This window comes from Melospiza melodia, chromosome 2, assembly GCF_035770615.1.
Source record: "Melospiza melodia melodia isolate bMelMel2 chromosome 2, bMelMel2.pri, whole genome shotgun sequence".
Classification (NCBI taxonomy): Eukaryota; Metazoa; Chordata; class Aves; order Passeriformes; family Passerellidae; genus Melospiza; species Melospiza melodia.
Window position 1 is genome coordinate 89,404,032 of NC_086195.1, and position 17,844 is coordinate 89,421,875.

At 44.4% G+C, this 17,844-nt stretch overlaps 2 protein-coding genes across 2 annotated transcripts in view; one reads left to right on the forward strand and one right to left on the reverse strand.

The window, feature by feature from the left end:
• The window catches only part of KPNA3 (karyopherin subunit alpha 3), a 47,726-nt gene extending 43,990 nt beyond the window's left edge, over window positions 1–3,736 (forward strand). The window contains exon 17 of the mRNA XM_063149277.1: window positions 1,004–3,736. Within this exon, the coding sequence (XP_063005347.1) occupies window positions 1,004–1,102 (99 nt within the window). The 3' untranslated portion in view covers window positions 1,103–3,736. The remainder of the gene's footprint in view (window positions 1–1,003) is intronic.
• A 9,151-nt stretch (window positions 3,737–12,887) lies between these two features.
• ARL11 (ADP ribosylation factor like GTPase 11) lies at window positions 12,888–15,668 on the reverse strand. Its single transcript, XM_063149278.1, has one exon. It carries the CDS (start codon window positions 15,214–15,216, stop codon window positions 14,611–14,613), a length of 606 nt encoding a protein of 201 aa, XP_063005348.1. The 5' UTR covers window positions 15,217–15,668; the 3' UTR covers window positions 12,888–14,610.
• Between the last annotated feature and the right edge of the window lie 2,176 nt (window positions 15,669–17,844).

The following is a 17,844-nucleotide window of genomic DNA, read 5'->3' on the forward strand; positions in this document are numbered from 1 at the left end:
AGTATCCCTCCAGAAGGCAGAAGTGCTAATTTATCAAGACAAAAATGTTTAGTTAAACGTTCTGAAACCAGCTCAGTCTTCATGTGGGCATGACATGCAGATTGTTGTGGTCACAAAAGGCCTCAGTCTCTTCCCCCTGCTTTAGACAGTGTCCCCCAAAGTCAAGAGAGGGATTTTAGATGAGTCAGTTCTGATGTGTGCACTACTGCAAGGCCAGGTCTTGGACAGCTGTTCAGACCCCCCCACGCAAGGGCTCTTCCTGCTTCAGAATGACACATGATCTCAGATGAGGCTCAGAGAGCAGTGCAGCTTGTGATTTGCAGGAGGATGAGTAGGGTTTGAAGTTGTGCATTTTGTTGCTACCAACCATGTTATTTGCTAGTTCTTGAGGCTTTAAATACCGAATTCTAACAGCTCAGAGGAGGCTGGGGGAAGTTGGCTGCTGATGCCTTTCACTCTGTATCAGTAGAGCAATGAATTACTGTTGATGTAAAACCAAATTCGGATTTTGTGCTTATGAAACTGCTCTGAAATGAGTTCTAAATCCTTCAGATTCTGATAGGAGATACTAAGTCTGTTAAGCTTTATATAAATATTTCTATCAGCTGCTGATAAAAATATTTTTTCATTTTTGAAAGAAAATGGGAGAAAATACAAAACTAATTTTGGAATCCGCAACTAGTGATTAGCCAACTCCAGAAGTACTAAAAATTGGCACTGGAAATTAAACTGCGTAGCTAAAATAGCAACTGCTTTGACCAAACAGCAGCACTGGCCCTAAATTACCATAAAAATTTTCTGTTTCCCTAATGGTATTAGAACAGATTTGATGTGTTGTTCTTTTTAAACATATTTGGAAAATTTAATTGGAAAAACAGATCTAATTTTGCTGCGATAATACTTTGAAAAAAAAGAAAACATGAGTGTTTGTGAATTTCTTCTCTGTGTACCCAGTGATGCAGGAAATCAGCCTCTCATGTGTTTCTGCTGTTGTGTTTTGTAGATTGATGAAGACCCCAGTCTCATTCCTGAAGCCACTCAAGGAGGTACTTACAACTTCGACCCAACGGCCAACCTTCAAACAAAAGAATTTAATTTTTAAGTTCAGAAAAAGTGCAGCTTCTCTTGTCCCACACCAGTACGAAGCACCACCAGATGGCTACCAAGTGAAGAAACAAAAGGCTCCAAGACACACATGCCTCTTCGTTTTGATGCTTCTAAAGCAAGCCATGTATTGGTCACTTTGCAGTTGCCAAACATCACTATCACATGGACTGTAAATGCATATGCATGATCTCTTAAACTGTTTCAGAATTCTTTTTAACAGTCCCAACTACCTTTTTTTGCCTTTTTCCTGGTGCCACATGCTGACAACCGCAATCTGCAGTTTTGTTAAGAATATTCCATAGTGGTGGCACATTGGCTTTCCACGGAAAAGTAGCTTCTTTGGAAAATGGTGCGCTGTGGATCAAGACACTTTGGTATGATGCATACATTTTGGAAGACTTTACAGGGGCCCAGTTTGCTCTGAGCCTCCATCATCGTCCTCCACAAACATATTTTCATAAACTTTATGTGGAAGAATAGATTCAAAAACGCAAGCCAAATGAATTTCATTGGTGAAACTGAAATAAAAGTAACTTATAGAAACACAACACTTGGCAATTGATTAAACACTTAAGTTTAAAAGAAACAAAAAAAACTACTTCAGCTATCAGTAATTGATGTGTGTTCATTAACTGCCTCAGAAACCAGGGTTGGAGAATGAACTGTAGATTTGGACTGGTGAAGCTTTTGCCATTATACCTAATTTTTGAGAACAGCGAGCCCTATTTGACCACTCACTTCAGCCTGTGTGTTCCTGCTGTTTTGAAGTAATCAAATGCTGTGCATGGTATTTTACCTGAGCTACAACCTGTTATGGACTTGAACTTCTGTTTAAGCTGAAAGCAAGAGTCCCAGACTGTAGAAAAAAATTCTGTCCAAAAATGTATTAGTTAAAAAGAATCTTGCTTTCAACTTTCAGTAGTCAATATCTTCTGTTTTAAATTGATAATTGGATATGGTTGATTTATATTGGGTTTAAACTGTGGAGCTTTCATGTTTACTGTAATTTAGTCTTAAACTATTTTTTACTTAGTAACCAGTGCTTATGATGATGTGGTTGGCAACAAACCAGCAACTACTTAGAAGCGTCATAAAAGCTTCATTCTTGGAGTATTGGAAGAATAATTCACAAGTTAGTCTCAAATCTTATTCATGTGATTAAAAACATACAAACTGGTTGATGTGTGAGGCTGTATCGAAGCTGCCGTTACTCAGCGTAAACCTGATGTGCAGCGCACATTAAATAACTTTCTATAGGGTATGTGAAGTCATTGCTTTTGGAAAATCGCCTGACCCAGTCACTCTCAAAGGGATTTTGGTATTGCTGGGGTGAGGATCGGTAATTTTGAAATTCTGTAAGCTATCACACAAACTGGTTTTGTTGCTGTTGTTTACTGGGTGTAATTTCCCAATGCATTGATGTGAAGGGATAGAAAAATCTAAACTAATTTAGTTATTGGATGTGGGTTGTATTTACTGTGATGAAGATAAGGACAGATGCCATCAGAGCTTTGTGGATCAGCTGTTTTTCCACTGATGAACAACACATAGCAGGTGTGCATTCATTAAATATATATCTGCCAAGGTGGAGCCACTTTAAAGAGTGAGTTGTCTTGTATCTCAGCTGGATACAAGCGTATGTTTAAACTGCAAGATTTTTACTTGCTAGATAATCTGTTTTAATATAGTGGTTTGGCCTCTGATTATTTATAGGTTTTATAAATTTTAGAATCAATTTCTCTTTAAGGTGGCTCAGATTTTTCAACTCTTGTGCACATAAAATTGAGTTGAAGTTCATTGTGCCTTTTTTCTTTTCCCAGAAGTTGAGTTGAAGCTTCATATGGTAACTGCATCCTATTCACACACTATAGTCTAAAATCTTGAAACTGTGTGGTGTTCGCTAAAAAACTAAACAATAAAAAGTCAAAGTTAGGTAAGGTCACAAAGTTTTTGTGAAATTAGAGTTCCAGCAGATGTTATTGTGAACAAATATTTCCCCCTTCTAATTCAGTCTAGTCTCCAGTACGCCGTATAGACTGATGCATACCCAGTTCAGCCTACGCTCACTGTTGTTCTAGAGATTACATGCAAATTGATGCTGAAACAACAGTTTCCCTCTCCTGTCCAGATTCGATCCTTTTCTTGCACTCAATGCATTACAATAAAAGTGAACATCGGAGAACTGGGTAAGGCAGGTCAAAGCGCTTGCTCAGTTCTTTCTGCTGTGACCTTATCAGCTTTTGATTGGGATTGCACCATTTCATAGTTAATAAAGGAAACAAAGTATATTGCTGCACTTTTACGTTTTCAGAACAGTGTTTAAAATTGCATTGTTTTTATTATTTTTTTAAACTATCAGTTAAAATAGACTAAAACGTTCTTTCAAAGAGGCATCTAAATGTGTTCCTAATTTTGTATATGGGCTTAGGTTTTGTAACCAATAAAAAGCTGCTATCAAATACTATAAAACATTCAAGAACTTATTTTGAAGGTTATGGAACTGCTTAGTCTTCATGGATTGACTTAGGGGTTTTTGTCTTTGACTAGATATTAGTTAGCAGAACTCCGCATCAAAGTTTGAATATGTTACAAGTATGAATAAAGCAAGCTAATGCAGTCATCTCTGAAACTTTGGATACGGAGTTTTATACTTTGTATGGAGATGTTTCCCAGGTGTGTACAGGGGGCTCTGGTAAGAGGGCTGCAGCTGTTCCATGTAATTATTGAAACAGTGACTTCAGTTCAAGGGCTTGAAGGAGGACCAAGAGTGTCAAGGAACTTCCACAGTTGTCTTCTACTTCCAGAAACATCCTTTCAGGCTCGTGATGCGAGGCTGATTGCTGATTCAGCATTAATTTAAGCTCAGGATCCTGCACAAGGGGTGCCCAGCTCCTGCCCAGTGTGGGTTGGGAGGGAGTGTGCACCAAAACTGGCCTTGGGCCAGACAGCCTTTCATGGCCAGTATCCCTCCCCCTGGCACAAGTGACCCCATTGGTGCTGCTTGGGAACAGCTTGGAAGTGTCAGGGACTTGTGTTGTCCAGCAGCCTCCTAATTAGTACAGTCCTGCTTTAATTACAGGGCAGCACCAGTGGAAGGGGAGACCACTTGAAAGGTGCCTGTGACTGTAGCTGTGGTTTTGCCTTCCTTTCTCTGTATCAGTTGGCTGAGCCACTTGGAAAAACCCCTGTCTCCGTGGGTGGGAGATGGAGAAGAGCTTCCAGTGCTGCGTTTAAGTCTTTACAAATGTTCGTCCATGGGGGGATATAAAGGAAAAAGATTTCATAGGAACCTAACTCCAATTTCCAAAAGCTGTTTAATCCCTTTGGTTCCTTCAGCTTTCAGGTGACAAACTGAACTGTGTTGGGTTTTTGCAACCTGATAATCATCCTCTAGATCCTACCTGGAGTACATGAAAGACACTACATTGGAATAAAAAATGCATTATTTTAAGACATGTCTTGTTTAGAAAGAGTAAAGTGCAGATCATCTTAATGTTCCCCATACTTGTAAAAATACAGACGCTTCCATTTTGTTTGCTTGATCTGCTGAACAAAGAAATGAGTAAGAACAGCCACTGACAGGTAGATGTTACATTGATTTTTTTAATCTCAGATAGCTGAGGCCCACTCTGTTATTCTGCTCTTCGCTAATGCCCTCTAGATTCTGAATGTCATTCAAACTAGTCTTTTCCACCAAATGCAGTGTGTTGTGTTCCTTCTATTTTGTTGCATAAAATGTATTCCTTTTTGTGGCATAATTATACTTCTATTCAAACATATGTAGGACAACAAATTATGCCAAGCCATTAGGAAGCCCTTTTCAGGAAGAAAAGGATAAAAACCCAATCAGTAGAAAACTGTGGGCTCCAGCAGGCAAAGCCTTGGGAGATTTTGCTGCAGGGGTTTGTTATGATTGTCACTGTCACCTTGACAGCAGCGTGAGCTGGAGCTGCCTGAGATGCACAGGTTTGGTCTGCTTCAGGCTGGGACATTATTTGAGGCTGCTCAGGAAAACTGCTCTGTGTCAAGATGCAGTTTAGGAGCTAGAGCAGCTTTCTGCTTCCCTGATCCCAGTTTGTGTGTGCACCATCCTGCCACAGAGACGATGATGGGCAGGTCTGCTCCGTGCTGCTGCCTTGGCCTGGAGCTCTCCAGCTGCTGCTGCAGGCACACGAGCAGCTTTGTGTGCAAATGCACTCAGGATACAGCTTTCTTGAGCAGCAGCCCAGTTTGTAAAGGAACTTAAAAGCTGATTTTTTTCTAACCTTAGTTGTGAAGTTTTAATGTTGGAGAGATAGCAACCTTGTGTACCACGCCTAAGAATGTTAATAAGATTATTCTTTTGTTTTAAAATGAAGGTTGGAGCCTTTGGGCTGCTGCCTTCATCTGTAGGAGTAGAATAGGTGAATGTCACCACACAACCTCAGAGGAAGAATGGCAAGTTCTGTGAAGGATTTAGAAACCCTGCAGGAAGACTCTTCCGTGGATGAGTTGGGGGAGCTGCGGAAGGAAGTTGGTTCTCCGTTTGCTCCGTACACTAAATAGGCTCCAGGGACACACAAAGGTGTGGAACATGGATTAACCATCATCTTTCCTAAGTAGGGTCCTGTGGAAAACTGGTGGTTGGATTTTTTTAATGTGCTGAAATGAAGTGTTAGGGAGCTCATGTCTGCACCTGCTATTTGCAGGTTGATCATCTTTAGTGACTGTATTTGATTGTTTTTAATCCTGATTCATGGAGCCAGATGATTGCCCATACAAAACTGTTTGTACACTAAGAGGGAGGATGAAACTGAAATATTTTGCCAGTGGGCTTTCAGCAAGGTCAGTTTGTAAGTTTGTGCAGAGAAATGCTCAGGGGAAGCTGCAGCTCTTGCCCTGAGATTAGACTCATCTCTGTTCTGTTTGATGCAGTTTGCAGCTGGTTTCCCCTGCATTTTGTACTTCTATATCCCGGTAGAGCTCCCTGAAATCTGCATACTGCCTGCATGTTATAACATTGAAAATAAGGGATAAATTCCTTCTGTTCTTGCCATGATGATCCCAGCTTGCAGGAGGTCTGGCCCAGTAATTGTGACAGTATTTATTCGACACTGATTCTCTAGGAGTGCTTGGCCTGGTCATAGGTTTTGTCATGTTAAGCACAGAAGCACATACATCTCAGGAGGTGATGGGTGTAGAGGGAGAATTTGGACTTCTCTAATTCTCACGTTTTAAATCACATACGTAGAAAAATGTGTTGCTTTTTCAAAAGAAAAGTGCTCTTTCGGTTGTTTCAGATGTCTCAGTCACTGCCTTTACCAGTTTGGAACAAATATAAAATTTTTTAGAAAAAAAGTGGCTAAACTTCCCACTCTTTTAATGTGTGTTTGTTTCAATTGCTGCTGAAATGCTGCATCTCACATGGAAAAATTTCTGTCCAAAAGGCTCGTTTGTGAACATTAACAGGGAGCTGAATGTGCTGGATACTTAGCAATAATACTTCCAGCTCTGTAATATCAGTCTCAAATTCTCACATTTCAGGGCTCTGTGCTAAAATATTTAACCCTTTGGTGAGAAAAGGGCCCAATCCAAGGGGAGTAATTTCCAAGGTGCTCCTGCAGCAGCAGTGTTTTCCTTTCTCCTTGCCATCGAACTGCTGGGGTTTTATGCAACCACATTGTCAGCAGCATGGAGCCAAGAGTTTGAGCTTTGTGTGGCTATTATTATCCAGGGAGGTGTTTTTGTGTGAACTCAACCAGAGGTCTGTTCTTGAAATATTAATAACTGATGGAAAGGGAAAAATCACTTCTTGTAAAGGTCACAGTTTGCTCTGTATTTGATATTTTAGTCAACATCTAAACTCCTGAATTTCTCCAGGAGTTTTACTCACCTCAGTTGTGTATTAGTTTAAATTTAATAGAAGAAAGACTCAGCCCTTAAAGATGGGAAAGAAAATTTGCAAATGTGAGTCCTGCATGTTCAGAAATGGAAGTTTACTGAGGTCCATTATTTCTCTTGATGTAACCTGGGGGCTGCTTCTTATGTTTCCAGTTGCAAGAATACAAAAAGTATTCCTCAGGGCCTTTGTTTGCTCTTACCCCAGTCCCAGTCACCTCCTCAAAGAGAAGCACTGCAAGCACTAAAGTGTTTCCACTGAGAACCTGGGGGCTATCTTCTCCCCCTCTTGGGAATCATCAGACAACAGGCTGCTGGACTGCTTCCATATTCTTTCCAGCCTAAGAGAGTGCGAGAGCTGAAAGCAGTGGCAGAGGAGCAAAAGCTCCTTGCTGGGTGGGTGTCAGTGCAGGCTCTGTGCCCGGGGACTGACTGCCCAAGTCAGGCTGTCCCCCTCCCTTACACCAGGGGAAGTTGGTGTGGACATAATTTGCTCCTTACTCAGTGTGTAGTTGCTCAGGGTTATGAAACAGATGGCTGGAACTGAACCATTGACTTGAGGCTGCCTAGCTTTTGTTTTGCAGATGAAATTTCCTGCACTGTCCCTGTTTTTTAGGGTTTGGGTGTTTCTTTTGGGGTTTTTTTCTGTTTGTTTGTTTGGGGTTTTTTAACAACTGTATTATTTAGATTGCTATTCTATCATGGATAAAACAGGCAGTCTCAAAGCTCACAGCAGGCATGTCATCTAAAGCTCTTTCTTGGGGTGTTACCTTCAAGAAAATGGCAAGGAGATCCATGAAGTGCCAGCACCAAAGAGACTGAAATAATTCCATGAGGATGCATGTCGTGGGAGGAAGATGGAAGGGACTGTGAGATGCTCCTGCATGGCCTGGACCGGGCAGCTGGGGGCTGCATTTCCGCAGGCTGCTGATCCAGTGACAGGCAAGGGCAGGGTGGGCCAGGGCCAGCCAGCCCTGAGGGCACAGGAGGGCACTGCCTGTCAGAAGCCATTCTGAGGCATTTTCAGCCTCTCTCTCAGGTCGAGGCCCTCATCTTTCCCAGGGAATTAATTCTCTAAGGATCTGTTTTCCAGGGATTTTCCTGTCTCCAGCAGCACTTGAGCTGCCATGCAGTGGTGGAGGTGGCCAATGGGGTCTTCAGCTCTGCCAGGGAAGGGTACAACAAGGTCATTTGTTTGCTCTGCTGATGGTGCTGGGGGAACAGATAGCAACGCGAGTGGGTTTGTGGTGTGGAAGAAAGGTAGGGCGCAAAAAAACCGCAACAAATCTATTTTTTTTAAATTTAAGACAGAGTGGCATCTCATTGAAGTAAATCACAAGTGCTTCTTCCCAGGATGGAAATAGAGGAGAATAAAGGTCTCCCCAGGGAAGAAAGCCTGGAGGAACCAAGGGGTCAAATCAGCACCTTCCTGCCAGGCTGAGATGCCTGTATCACCCAAAGGCCTGGGGTTGCCTGCAGCCATCTCCAGCAGGACATGTCCCCCACCCTCCCAGTCATTCCCAGGCACTGTCTTTGCAGAGCTGCTTTTTCTCAGAAGCATGGCAGACATCATGTCCATTCTTCCCAGGGCAGCTCTGGAGACTCAGGATTATTTTCCCATGCTTGCAGTCCAACACCTGCTTTTCCTGGCTGAGCTTCCTTTGCTTTGCTAGTGATGGGTCCACCCCGCCATGCAGAAATGGAGCATCCTCAGGAATGGTCTGTCATGTTTTCCCTCTGTATTGGCCTTCCCCAAGGAACAGGGAGAAGTTACATCTCCATCCTTGTGCCAGCTCCATCCTGAGGCAGACTGCACACACTTACAGCTGGTGCAGTGCTGAACCCCTGCTCTAGCCCTGTACTGACCCAAACCTCACGTGTCTGAAAACACTGCCTGTGTTGAAAGGTAGACTTTTAGCACTGAAGACTTCTAGTCTTCATTTGCACCATTATTAAACAAAAGGACTACTGTTAAGTGCTGTCAAAAGCCAGAAGATCATGAGGTATAAATTTTGTGTCTTTATAAGCAGAACAGACTGTCCCCTGATCCCCCAGGAAATGAGGGTCACAACTCTCCTCCCAGCAGGTATTTTTCTTCCCCAGGAAACCCCCAGTTTGGTCTTTGCAAAGTCCTTTCCCACCATTATCAAACCTCACATGGACACATGTGACTTTGTTGTCTCTGTGCAGAAACCAGTGGCTTTGTAACCCCACCACTGTTCGATTAACAAGCAGATATTTCTCTAATGCCCAAGGCAAAGTGTTGCTGCAGAGCCACCATTCACCAAGCAGGGCTTTTGTGCAAGTGGTTGTGGCCTGTTGGGAAAAAACCCTCATTGCCACATCCAAATGTGTTCAGCCAGCGCAGGCCAAAAAAATCCTAACAAAAATCTGAGGTGTAAGGGAGAATTAAAGAACAGTTTGTCAGCTCCAGGAGCTCCAGGGAGATTGTTTCTCACAGCAATTAGCAGACAAGACATTGATGGTGCTGGTCTGGCTTAAAGCATTAGAACTTTGGAGAGGAGGAGTGCCCAGGTTGGGTTGGAGTAGGGGTTTGTGCTTTGGGCCACAGAGAGACAGGTGGAGCACAGGCAGAGGGGGACACACTTGTCAGGTCTGGGTCACAGCAGTTGGTTAAATTATCTTTTCTTTTTTCCCCTTTTGGCAGGAATTTTGTGCGAGTCACACTGTGTGAAGTATGAGATGTGGGGATGTTGCACTCCTGGCCATGGATGCATTGCTGAGTTCCTAACCCAAATCCCAGCCTTCACCTGGCATTTTTAACAATATCCAGATGGCAGGCTCAGGGCTTTGACTGAAGCAAACGCATCATGAAAAAAATCAAGTGTGGGAAAGCTTAGATGAAGGCCAGTTAATTAACCCTTTGAAGCCTGTGATGTATTGAACAGTAGTTTGTCATCTGTCTTAATCATTATTGCATGACTGGCTTTTAATACCATTTAGCACCAGTTTTGATTTTTTTAATGGCATCACACGTGGTTTTGCTCCTTGTTTTTTGCTGGTAAATTACCTGTGCAGAATCTTTCTAAGTGGCATTTCAGGGTTTCTTCCAGAGGAAGAAATTACTTTGCAGCTGTTAGGTGTATTAAGCAAAAATGAAGACATTTCACTGCATTATACAGCCTGTCTCTTAACAAAAAACGGGGGATCAGAATTTTTTTTTCCATATTGTATTTGAAAAGAAAGCTCTTATTAGCCTTTAAAGAACTTCTTATTGACCTTTCTTCCCCTGAGCATTTTCCAGGTCTCTGGCTGCCGCCCAAACACTCTCCTCCCAGTGTTACATCCGGTCACAGATCCCTCTCATGCACCCCGTGCCTGCCTGTTCCCTCTTGAAATACTTTTGGCAACTGTCCATGCCCTCACCCTGCAGCCCTGGGATCTCATGGTTCCCCTCTGGTGTCAGGCCCTTCAGCAATACTGAAACCCATCAGGGAAGCTCCACCAGGAACTGCAGGACAAATGGCACGTCGCTCCACCTGAAAATAAAGCAACAATGCCAGCAGCAGAAATCAGCTCCTGTGCAAGTAGAAACTGTTTTGTGTCATGGACTGGCTGGAAAATGGAAGTTGTGAAGAGAGCAGGGAAAAGGTGAGTCACCCTTCCTGAGCTGGTGAAGAGGGAAAGATGAATCGTCCTTCCTGCTTTTAATGTTGGTTGTTGGGGTTGTGCTTTTTTTTTTCTCCCCAGTTTGCTGCTTTCCTGCTCTCTGGAGTAGGATGGAAAACTTCTTGATAAGAATTAAAAAATAAATCTGTGTTGTGTTCATACTCAGGAAGCTGCTTTGAAAACCAGTCCTACAGAAAAGTTAGTAAATCAGTGAGGAATAAGCTATGTCCTTTCATCAACAGTGTGAAAGAGCAGGGAGGTCTCTTGGTGTCCTTGAAAAAACAGCAAGGCATGGTGGTAACTCCCACTGCAGTGATCCCTGCAAAACAGAGAAGGGATGGGAGGCCCAGGGGCTGGAATTGCTGATAGGGCTGGGCAGGGAGGCTGCTGTGACAGCTCCAGGCAGAGTAGATGATTGTAAGGCTCACCTCAGTGGAGGGGTGGCTGGGAAGGTTAATGCACAACTATGGATTCTGGTTATGTCCCTGTAAAGGTTAACACACACCAGAGTGCATCCAGCAAAGTTTCTAAAAAAGGGGTTTGAGCAACCAGAGTGGGCTCTGGGACAAATAACTCCTGAAGGATGCTTCAAATTTGTGAGGAACCTAGAAAAAAAAGTTCTAAGGATTTTTCTTTTACCTGCTATTCAGAGAGAAGCTATGTTATTTTTAGAAATCGGTGCCGAGACTGTGACATCTATCACATGCCCATGGAGATGGAAACTAAGTTTGAGGGTGCTCTCCTGGCTGAAATCCATGAGGAGAGATGTTTTAGGGATTAATATCACTCCATGTGGCAGGGGCTCTCCTGCAGAATTGCCAGGAAAGAGGTAACAAACTTCCCTCCCTCGAGCTGGCTGCTTCCTGCAGACTGCCTTTGAACCAGGCAGGAGTTTTGACACCAAAACATTTAAGTGCTCCTGGGTGAGTGTCCAGCAAGCCTTTGATTAGAGCAGTGCAGTGCTCATTAGACTGACTTGTTTTAGCAGCTGTCCAACACAGGAGAAAAGAGAAATCATTGGAAGTAAACTCTGTGTTTCTACTTCAAATATTATGACCCATCATTGCTCAGACAGTCCCTGAACAATGGCATAAATGGGCTGAGTAATGTGACCCAGCGTCCAGAAAAGCCTTATTCCAGAAAACAAGGCTGGTAAATCACATGGTGCCCCATGAGATGGGGTGTTTTGCCAAATTACTGCTTCAGGGGAAGTGAGAACAATTTCAGTAACTGGAATGTTGCTTCATCAGTTTCAGACCCCCAGGATTCCCATTGCCCTTCCTTCCTCACCTCCCACCTTGCTGTTTGCATTTTTAATCGGTGATGTCTGCCAAAGGCTGGTGGTTACCTCTATTTGCTGCCAGAAAAGCCCATTTTTTATCGTTTTAAAGAGCTTAGAAAGCACTCAGAGAAAAATGGGAAGGCTTCAGTGCCTTTTTACTACTAGCAGACAATCCTGTAGAGTTGAATGCAAGCATCAAGGGGCAATTAGGAGCAAGACATCACCACAACAGCCTTTCAGTCTCTGTTGAATTTACCTTGCTGCACAATTCTCTGTTTTGTGCCATGTGAGACACAAGACCAAAACACCAGCAAACTCAACTAGTACAAGGTTTTTTTTGGCATGGCAATGCAGTACGGAGCCTTTTATGGCCATTTGGGACACTAGCCTCTAGAACTCATGTCCAAAATGGCCAACAGATGTGTTGGAGCCTTGGGTGCTAGAGACAAAAAATTACCACCTGCAACAAGCTGGAGGTAGATCAACCAGCTTATGCCACCTGCAAAGATGTGAAGACTGATTTTGTCCTCCTCACCATGCACACAGGTCATGGAATTAATTATATGGTTCAGTGCTGTTTAAATACTCTCATAACTGTGACTGCTTAGGCCACATCGTCACTGCAGCACTGTTTTAGTTCTACATCAATGCAGCTAAAACAGCTGGAAGGATTCTTTTATTGAGACTTTCCTATAAATGTCTGATTCTGTTTCTTTGTGACTGTTTGAGCTCTCTGTTCCAGCTGCTGCCTTCTATGAAGTGCAGCTAATAACAGCACCAGCAGCATCTGGACAATTTATTCCTTAACAACTGTAAAATGTATGAACAGAGGGGGATTTTGCTGTGTATTTCTCCTTGGTGTTTCAGGGCTGAGTATTCTGTTCCTTGAAAGCAGCTGATTTCTGAATAGAAACAGAAATGGAAAATAGAAATAAAAATGTTGTATCCTATCCCTCTCCTTCCCCCATTCATCTCATAATGAAGCAGGGACTACTATGAAATATTTTAATTTTAACTCTGGATCACAGAACCTTGGATACACATTTTATACATCTTTCCAATGTTAGGTTGAGCAGGACTGGACAAAGACCATCACTGCCACATGGGACCTGGTCCTGCTGTGAGCTGCACAGGTGTTTTCCTTTGCCCTGAACAGAGCTGAGTGTCTGTGCCCAGAGGTGCCCATGGTCACCAGCCAGTGCATGTGGAGTGGTCTCATGCAGTCTCAAAAGCCTGAGAAACAGGGTTTGTCTTGGCTGTTCAGGCCACCATGAGGATATTTAGAGGTTGACTGGCCATGGTGACATATTTCCAAGCATCTAAAAGTCAGGTCTGTTTTTTTTATATTTAAGCATAATCCAAGGAAAATGAGGGACCATTTCCATGAAATAATTCTTTGAAAAAAATGATGAATGGAGAAAGAAAGAACCATTACAAGAAATGCATAAATTAATATACACACATCCTCAAACTGCATTACACCATCAAATCCCAGCTTGTTTCCATGGCTTGAAGATTATTATACCTGGAGATGCCACACTAAAACCAATTAGTTGCTTGCCCACTTGATGTCCTGAGCTTACACTGCTCCCATCCAGCCATTCCTTTCAGTGCTTTCCTGCGTTCCCAGCCAATGAACATGTGATCCAGGCTGAGAGAGGAGGAGCATGGGGCACATCCAAGCTCCCTCCATGTGAGGATCATCCCATCTGGATAGATGTATCTGGCCTGAGAGCTGCAGAATGAAGAAAACTTCTGTTCCTTGCACACCTCTCTGTTAAAATTATTAGATATTTAAAAGCATCCTTGCTGAACCTCTGGACACAAAAGTGCAGTGGATGAGTGGAGCATGGTGACAGTGGGACAAGCTGCAGCCGGAGATAGGAGTCTAAGAGATGTGGCCAAACCTGCTCCTTGATGGGAGTTTTGCTCGGAGATCCTCCTGGTGGGTTTTGGTGGTGAGGAGCTGGGTGTTTCCCATGTCAGGACCCAGGACATCCCTCTGGCTGTCCTGAGCAGCCAAGACCCCTGCCAGGGGGCTCAGAGCCTGGCACAGAGCCCAAAATGCCTGTGGCTTTGATTATGACCCGTGGAGCAAGTTACTGACCTTAGATGAAGATCAGCAAGCCATGACAAACTAAGTAGAATGATAGTGAATTTATCACAAGGTGAAAAAGTAGATTTTGGGGTTTTTAGAATGGGAATTCAAGGGGGCAAGACAGAGGGATCTGGGTGTGTCCAGCCTTTCTTCTTCTTCTTCTTCTTGGCCTCCATCTTCTGCTGTGATGTTGGCACTTTTAGATTGACTTAGAGTGGAACATTACTGTCTAACATAGGTAATAGTTATTGGACAGTAATTGTAAATATTGTATATGTAATTTTTAGTATAAAGACATAACACCACCCTGGGGGCAGCCAGAGTGCCTGGACTGTCCTGCTGGATGGACCTGGGCAGGACAGGGGAAAGAATTTTATAGATAAGATACAAAAAACAACCTTGAGACCAAGAAATGAAGAGCTCTGACTCCTTCTTCAAGCACCGGGCTGGGAAAAGAGACTTTCTAACATTTCTCGGGGTCACTCTGAGCAGCGAGAGATCCCGACACCACCGAGTGTCCCAGCTGCAGCTCTGCTCCTTGTAGGGGTGCCTGGAGGCCGGGATCCCCCGCGACAAACCTGCTGGCAGCCGGGAGAGGGAGGGGTCCGTGTGAGGGTCAGGTTTGCTCTGGAGCTTGCCTCCTCTCCGCCAGCTCCGCGATGAGCTGCTCCTGGGACAGGGAGCTGTGCCCCGAGCCCCGCAGCAGCATTCCCAGGATGGCCAGCACTTCCTGCAGGCCCTGGCCGGTGTGGGCGCTGCAGCCCCGGAGCATCCAGCGGTGCCTGGCCAGCCCCCCCAGCCGCAGCATCTCCCCGAGCTGGGCAGGAGCCAGCGCTCCCGGCACGTCCTGCTTGTTGGCCAGGAGCAGCACGGGGGTGCCAGCCATGCCGGGGTGCCTCAGGGCCTCCTCCAGCTCTGCCATGGCTTCGGCCAGCCGGGCCGTGTCCGTGCTGTCCAGCACGAAGATGAGGGTGTTGATGTCCTCCAGGTAGTTCGGCCAGCTGGCCCGCAGGCTGTCTTGTCCCCCCACATCCCAGAGGGTGAAGGAAATGCCACAGGGAGTTCTCAGAGACTCCACGTTGAATCCCACCGTGGGGCAGGTCTCCACAGCCTGGCCGCTCTTCAGTTTGTACAGAAGGGTGGATTTGCCAGCGAAGTCGAGCCCCAGCATGATAACTCGAGCGTCTCTTTTCCTCCAGCCTTTGGAGATCAGCTTCCCCATCGAGATACTGCCGGTGCGGGGGGAAATGCAGCCAAAAAGAAAAAAACAAACAAGCCTATTTCCTCGGTGATGTCAGTCATTAGCAGAGGGCTCAGCCCTGCCTCTCCGAAGGAGCACCCGAGGTTTGCTGAAGAAAGGCGCGGGCAGCGGCTTTTGCTTCTCTCGGTAGCTCAGCTGAGGTGGCAGCGAGTGTTTGCGAGGTGTGCAGCAGAGCCAGGGAGCGCCGCTCACATCAGCAGCTCCCACAGCCCCGCTCCGCTGCTGCTCACTCCTTTCCATTCAGGACCCGAAGGGATTGGTGCGAACGAGAGCTAACATTTTGCAGGAAGAGGTGGGGAGACTCTGCAGTAAGTTTCCTCCTCACCACATACATACATAAATGAGCTTCTGTTCATTGGCTTGTCTAGCAGAAATCCACCCCCGGCAGGACAGGACAAGGAGGAACCCGGGCTTCAGACCAGGGCTGCTCCAGGAATTTGCTGAATCACAGCTCAAGGGTGGGGATTCAAAGCCTTTTGAGCAACGACGATTTTTCTGCCAGCCTTGTGTTAAAAAGTACAAAACAAATCACTGTATCATCAGCTTTTACTACCTTTAGTACAAATGGTAACAACAGCAATTTTAAAAAATGCACACGAGCATGTTTTTTTTGAAGTCTTATGGAAATACAATGAGTCAAAACGCCATTCCTGGGGCAAAAATCCATAATATTCTCTACATCAAAGTATTTATGACATTTCAACTTTTTCAAGTGAAGCAATGTTATGTGGCTGAGAGGCTACAAAAATCCCCTAAAAGAACAGAAAACTGTTTACCAAGACAGCACCCCTTGCACTTTACAAGCCAGAGGCAAAAATGTGCTGCTGCAACAACTCCCAGCCTCGCTTGTGCAAGAGCAGCTGAAGGCAGCCAGCAGAGTCCCAGCAAAGCCAGTATTTATTTCCCTTCTTTATTGGTTGGGTTCGGCTCCTAAGAGGCTGCTCAGAGGTGTGCAGAGCTCACCTCACAGCAGTAAGGCAGAGCTGCTCTCTAGCCACCTTTATCTGAGAAAGAAATGGGACTCACCCCTGCTTCCCTGGGCCCACAGGGGAATTTTTAACACATCTGTGGGAGATGCAGTTTCCTCAGCAATAACCTCCACATGACAGCTCCACGTCACAAGCATTGCTGGGGATGGAGTTCAGCACAGCATGTGGAAGGGACTGTCTGGTCAGCTGGTCACTGAGAGGCATATTTCTTCCTCTGGGGGCAAGATACTTCAGTTTTCCATCTTTTACAGAAAGGAAGATGCACGAGAAAAAAAGAACACGAGGAGTCCAGCCCGCTTAGGCTGCATGGGATTGCAAGGGGTGCAAAACAGACCACATTTTGCAAGATAACTCTGTGATAAATGCCTCTCCCATTGTTAACCCACAGAGCTGGTTGGCACCAGAGCCTCCACAGGATTTATGCAGCTTGTGGATGTGTAAGATGGGTTTTAACAACTGTGGAATACCAGGTTGGAATGACCTCAAGGATTATCTGGTCCAACCAACCTTTTGAGGCAAAAGCATGTTTTAAAAGAAGCTCAGCCAAATCTTAAGTGTCCCCAAATGCTGGGGAACACACCACTTCTTTGGGGAGATGATTCCAATGGTGGATTGTTCTCATTGCGAAAAGTTGTTCTCTTGTGTGCAATCAGAATCTCCCCAGGAGGAAATTGTACCCATTACTGCTCATTTTTTTCCATAGACCCCTTGTAAAAAGGGATTCTCTATCTCCTTTGTAACCACCCTTTGAATATTGGAACACATTGATCAGGACTTTCATAACCCTTTTTTCTCAAGATTCAACAATAAAATCATGCAGTTCATATCTGATCTTTTCTAAATCCAGTCTGTAAGTGCAAACCTGGCAGAAAGCTCCCTGGATGTGGATAAGAAAAGAGATCTGTAATGCACAGTGGATTCTGGCCCTTCAGGGCACTGCTTGCACACCCTGAAGTGTGTGTTGCTGCCTGAGGGTTATCCTTTGGTCCATGTTCTTTACTTTTTAAAATAAATCCTTGATCTGCTTGTTCACCACTTTGGAATAACCTTCCCATATTTCATTGCCCTTTAAGATCAGTATACTTGGTATTTTTAGACATAACAGTGGGTCAAGTGAATTGTGTCTTGATCTTTTCATGTTTCTCCTGCCTTAGCTGCTGCTCATCCTCTCTGAGACTTGGCAGGCAATGGTGGCACACATCTGACCAGACATTCATAGTACTGTAACTTCTTTCAAGTAAATGAAAATGCAGGTACAGGAAGCAGGGATGGAGACTCTACCATTCAGTGAATAATTGAGCATTTGAAATATGATGTGATGGAGTCTTTGATTCTTTGATTTCATTGCTCACTCACATGCTACAGAAGAAAGATGCTTCCCAAAAAAAAAAAAAAAAAAAAAAAAAGGGAAAGTGTGGAGAGTTCAGTTCAAGCATGGCTTAAAGAAAAAGGCCATGAAGGCATACAGTTGAGAGAACAGTAAAAGGTAGTTACAAAGCAGTTCCAAAAGCAGTTCCCAGGCTGATTTCTATAAACAGTTAGGCTCTCTCATGCATCACTTTATAAACAAAAAGGTTCTCAGACAGTCTTCCCATAACAA

Excerpts from the sequence above, each read along its gene's own strand:
- ARL11 (XM_063149278.1), bottom strand. The coding sequence starts at position 15,216 with ATGGGGAAGCTGATCTCCAAAGGCTGGAGGAAAAGAGACGCTCGAGTT.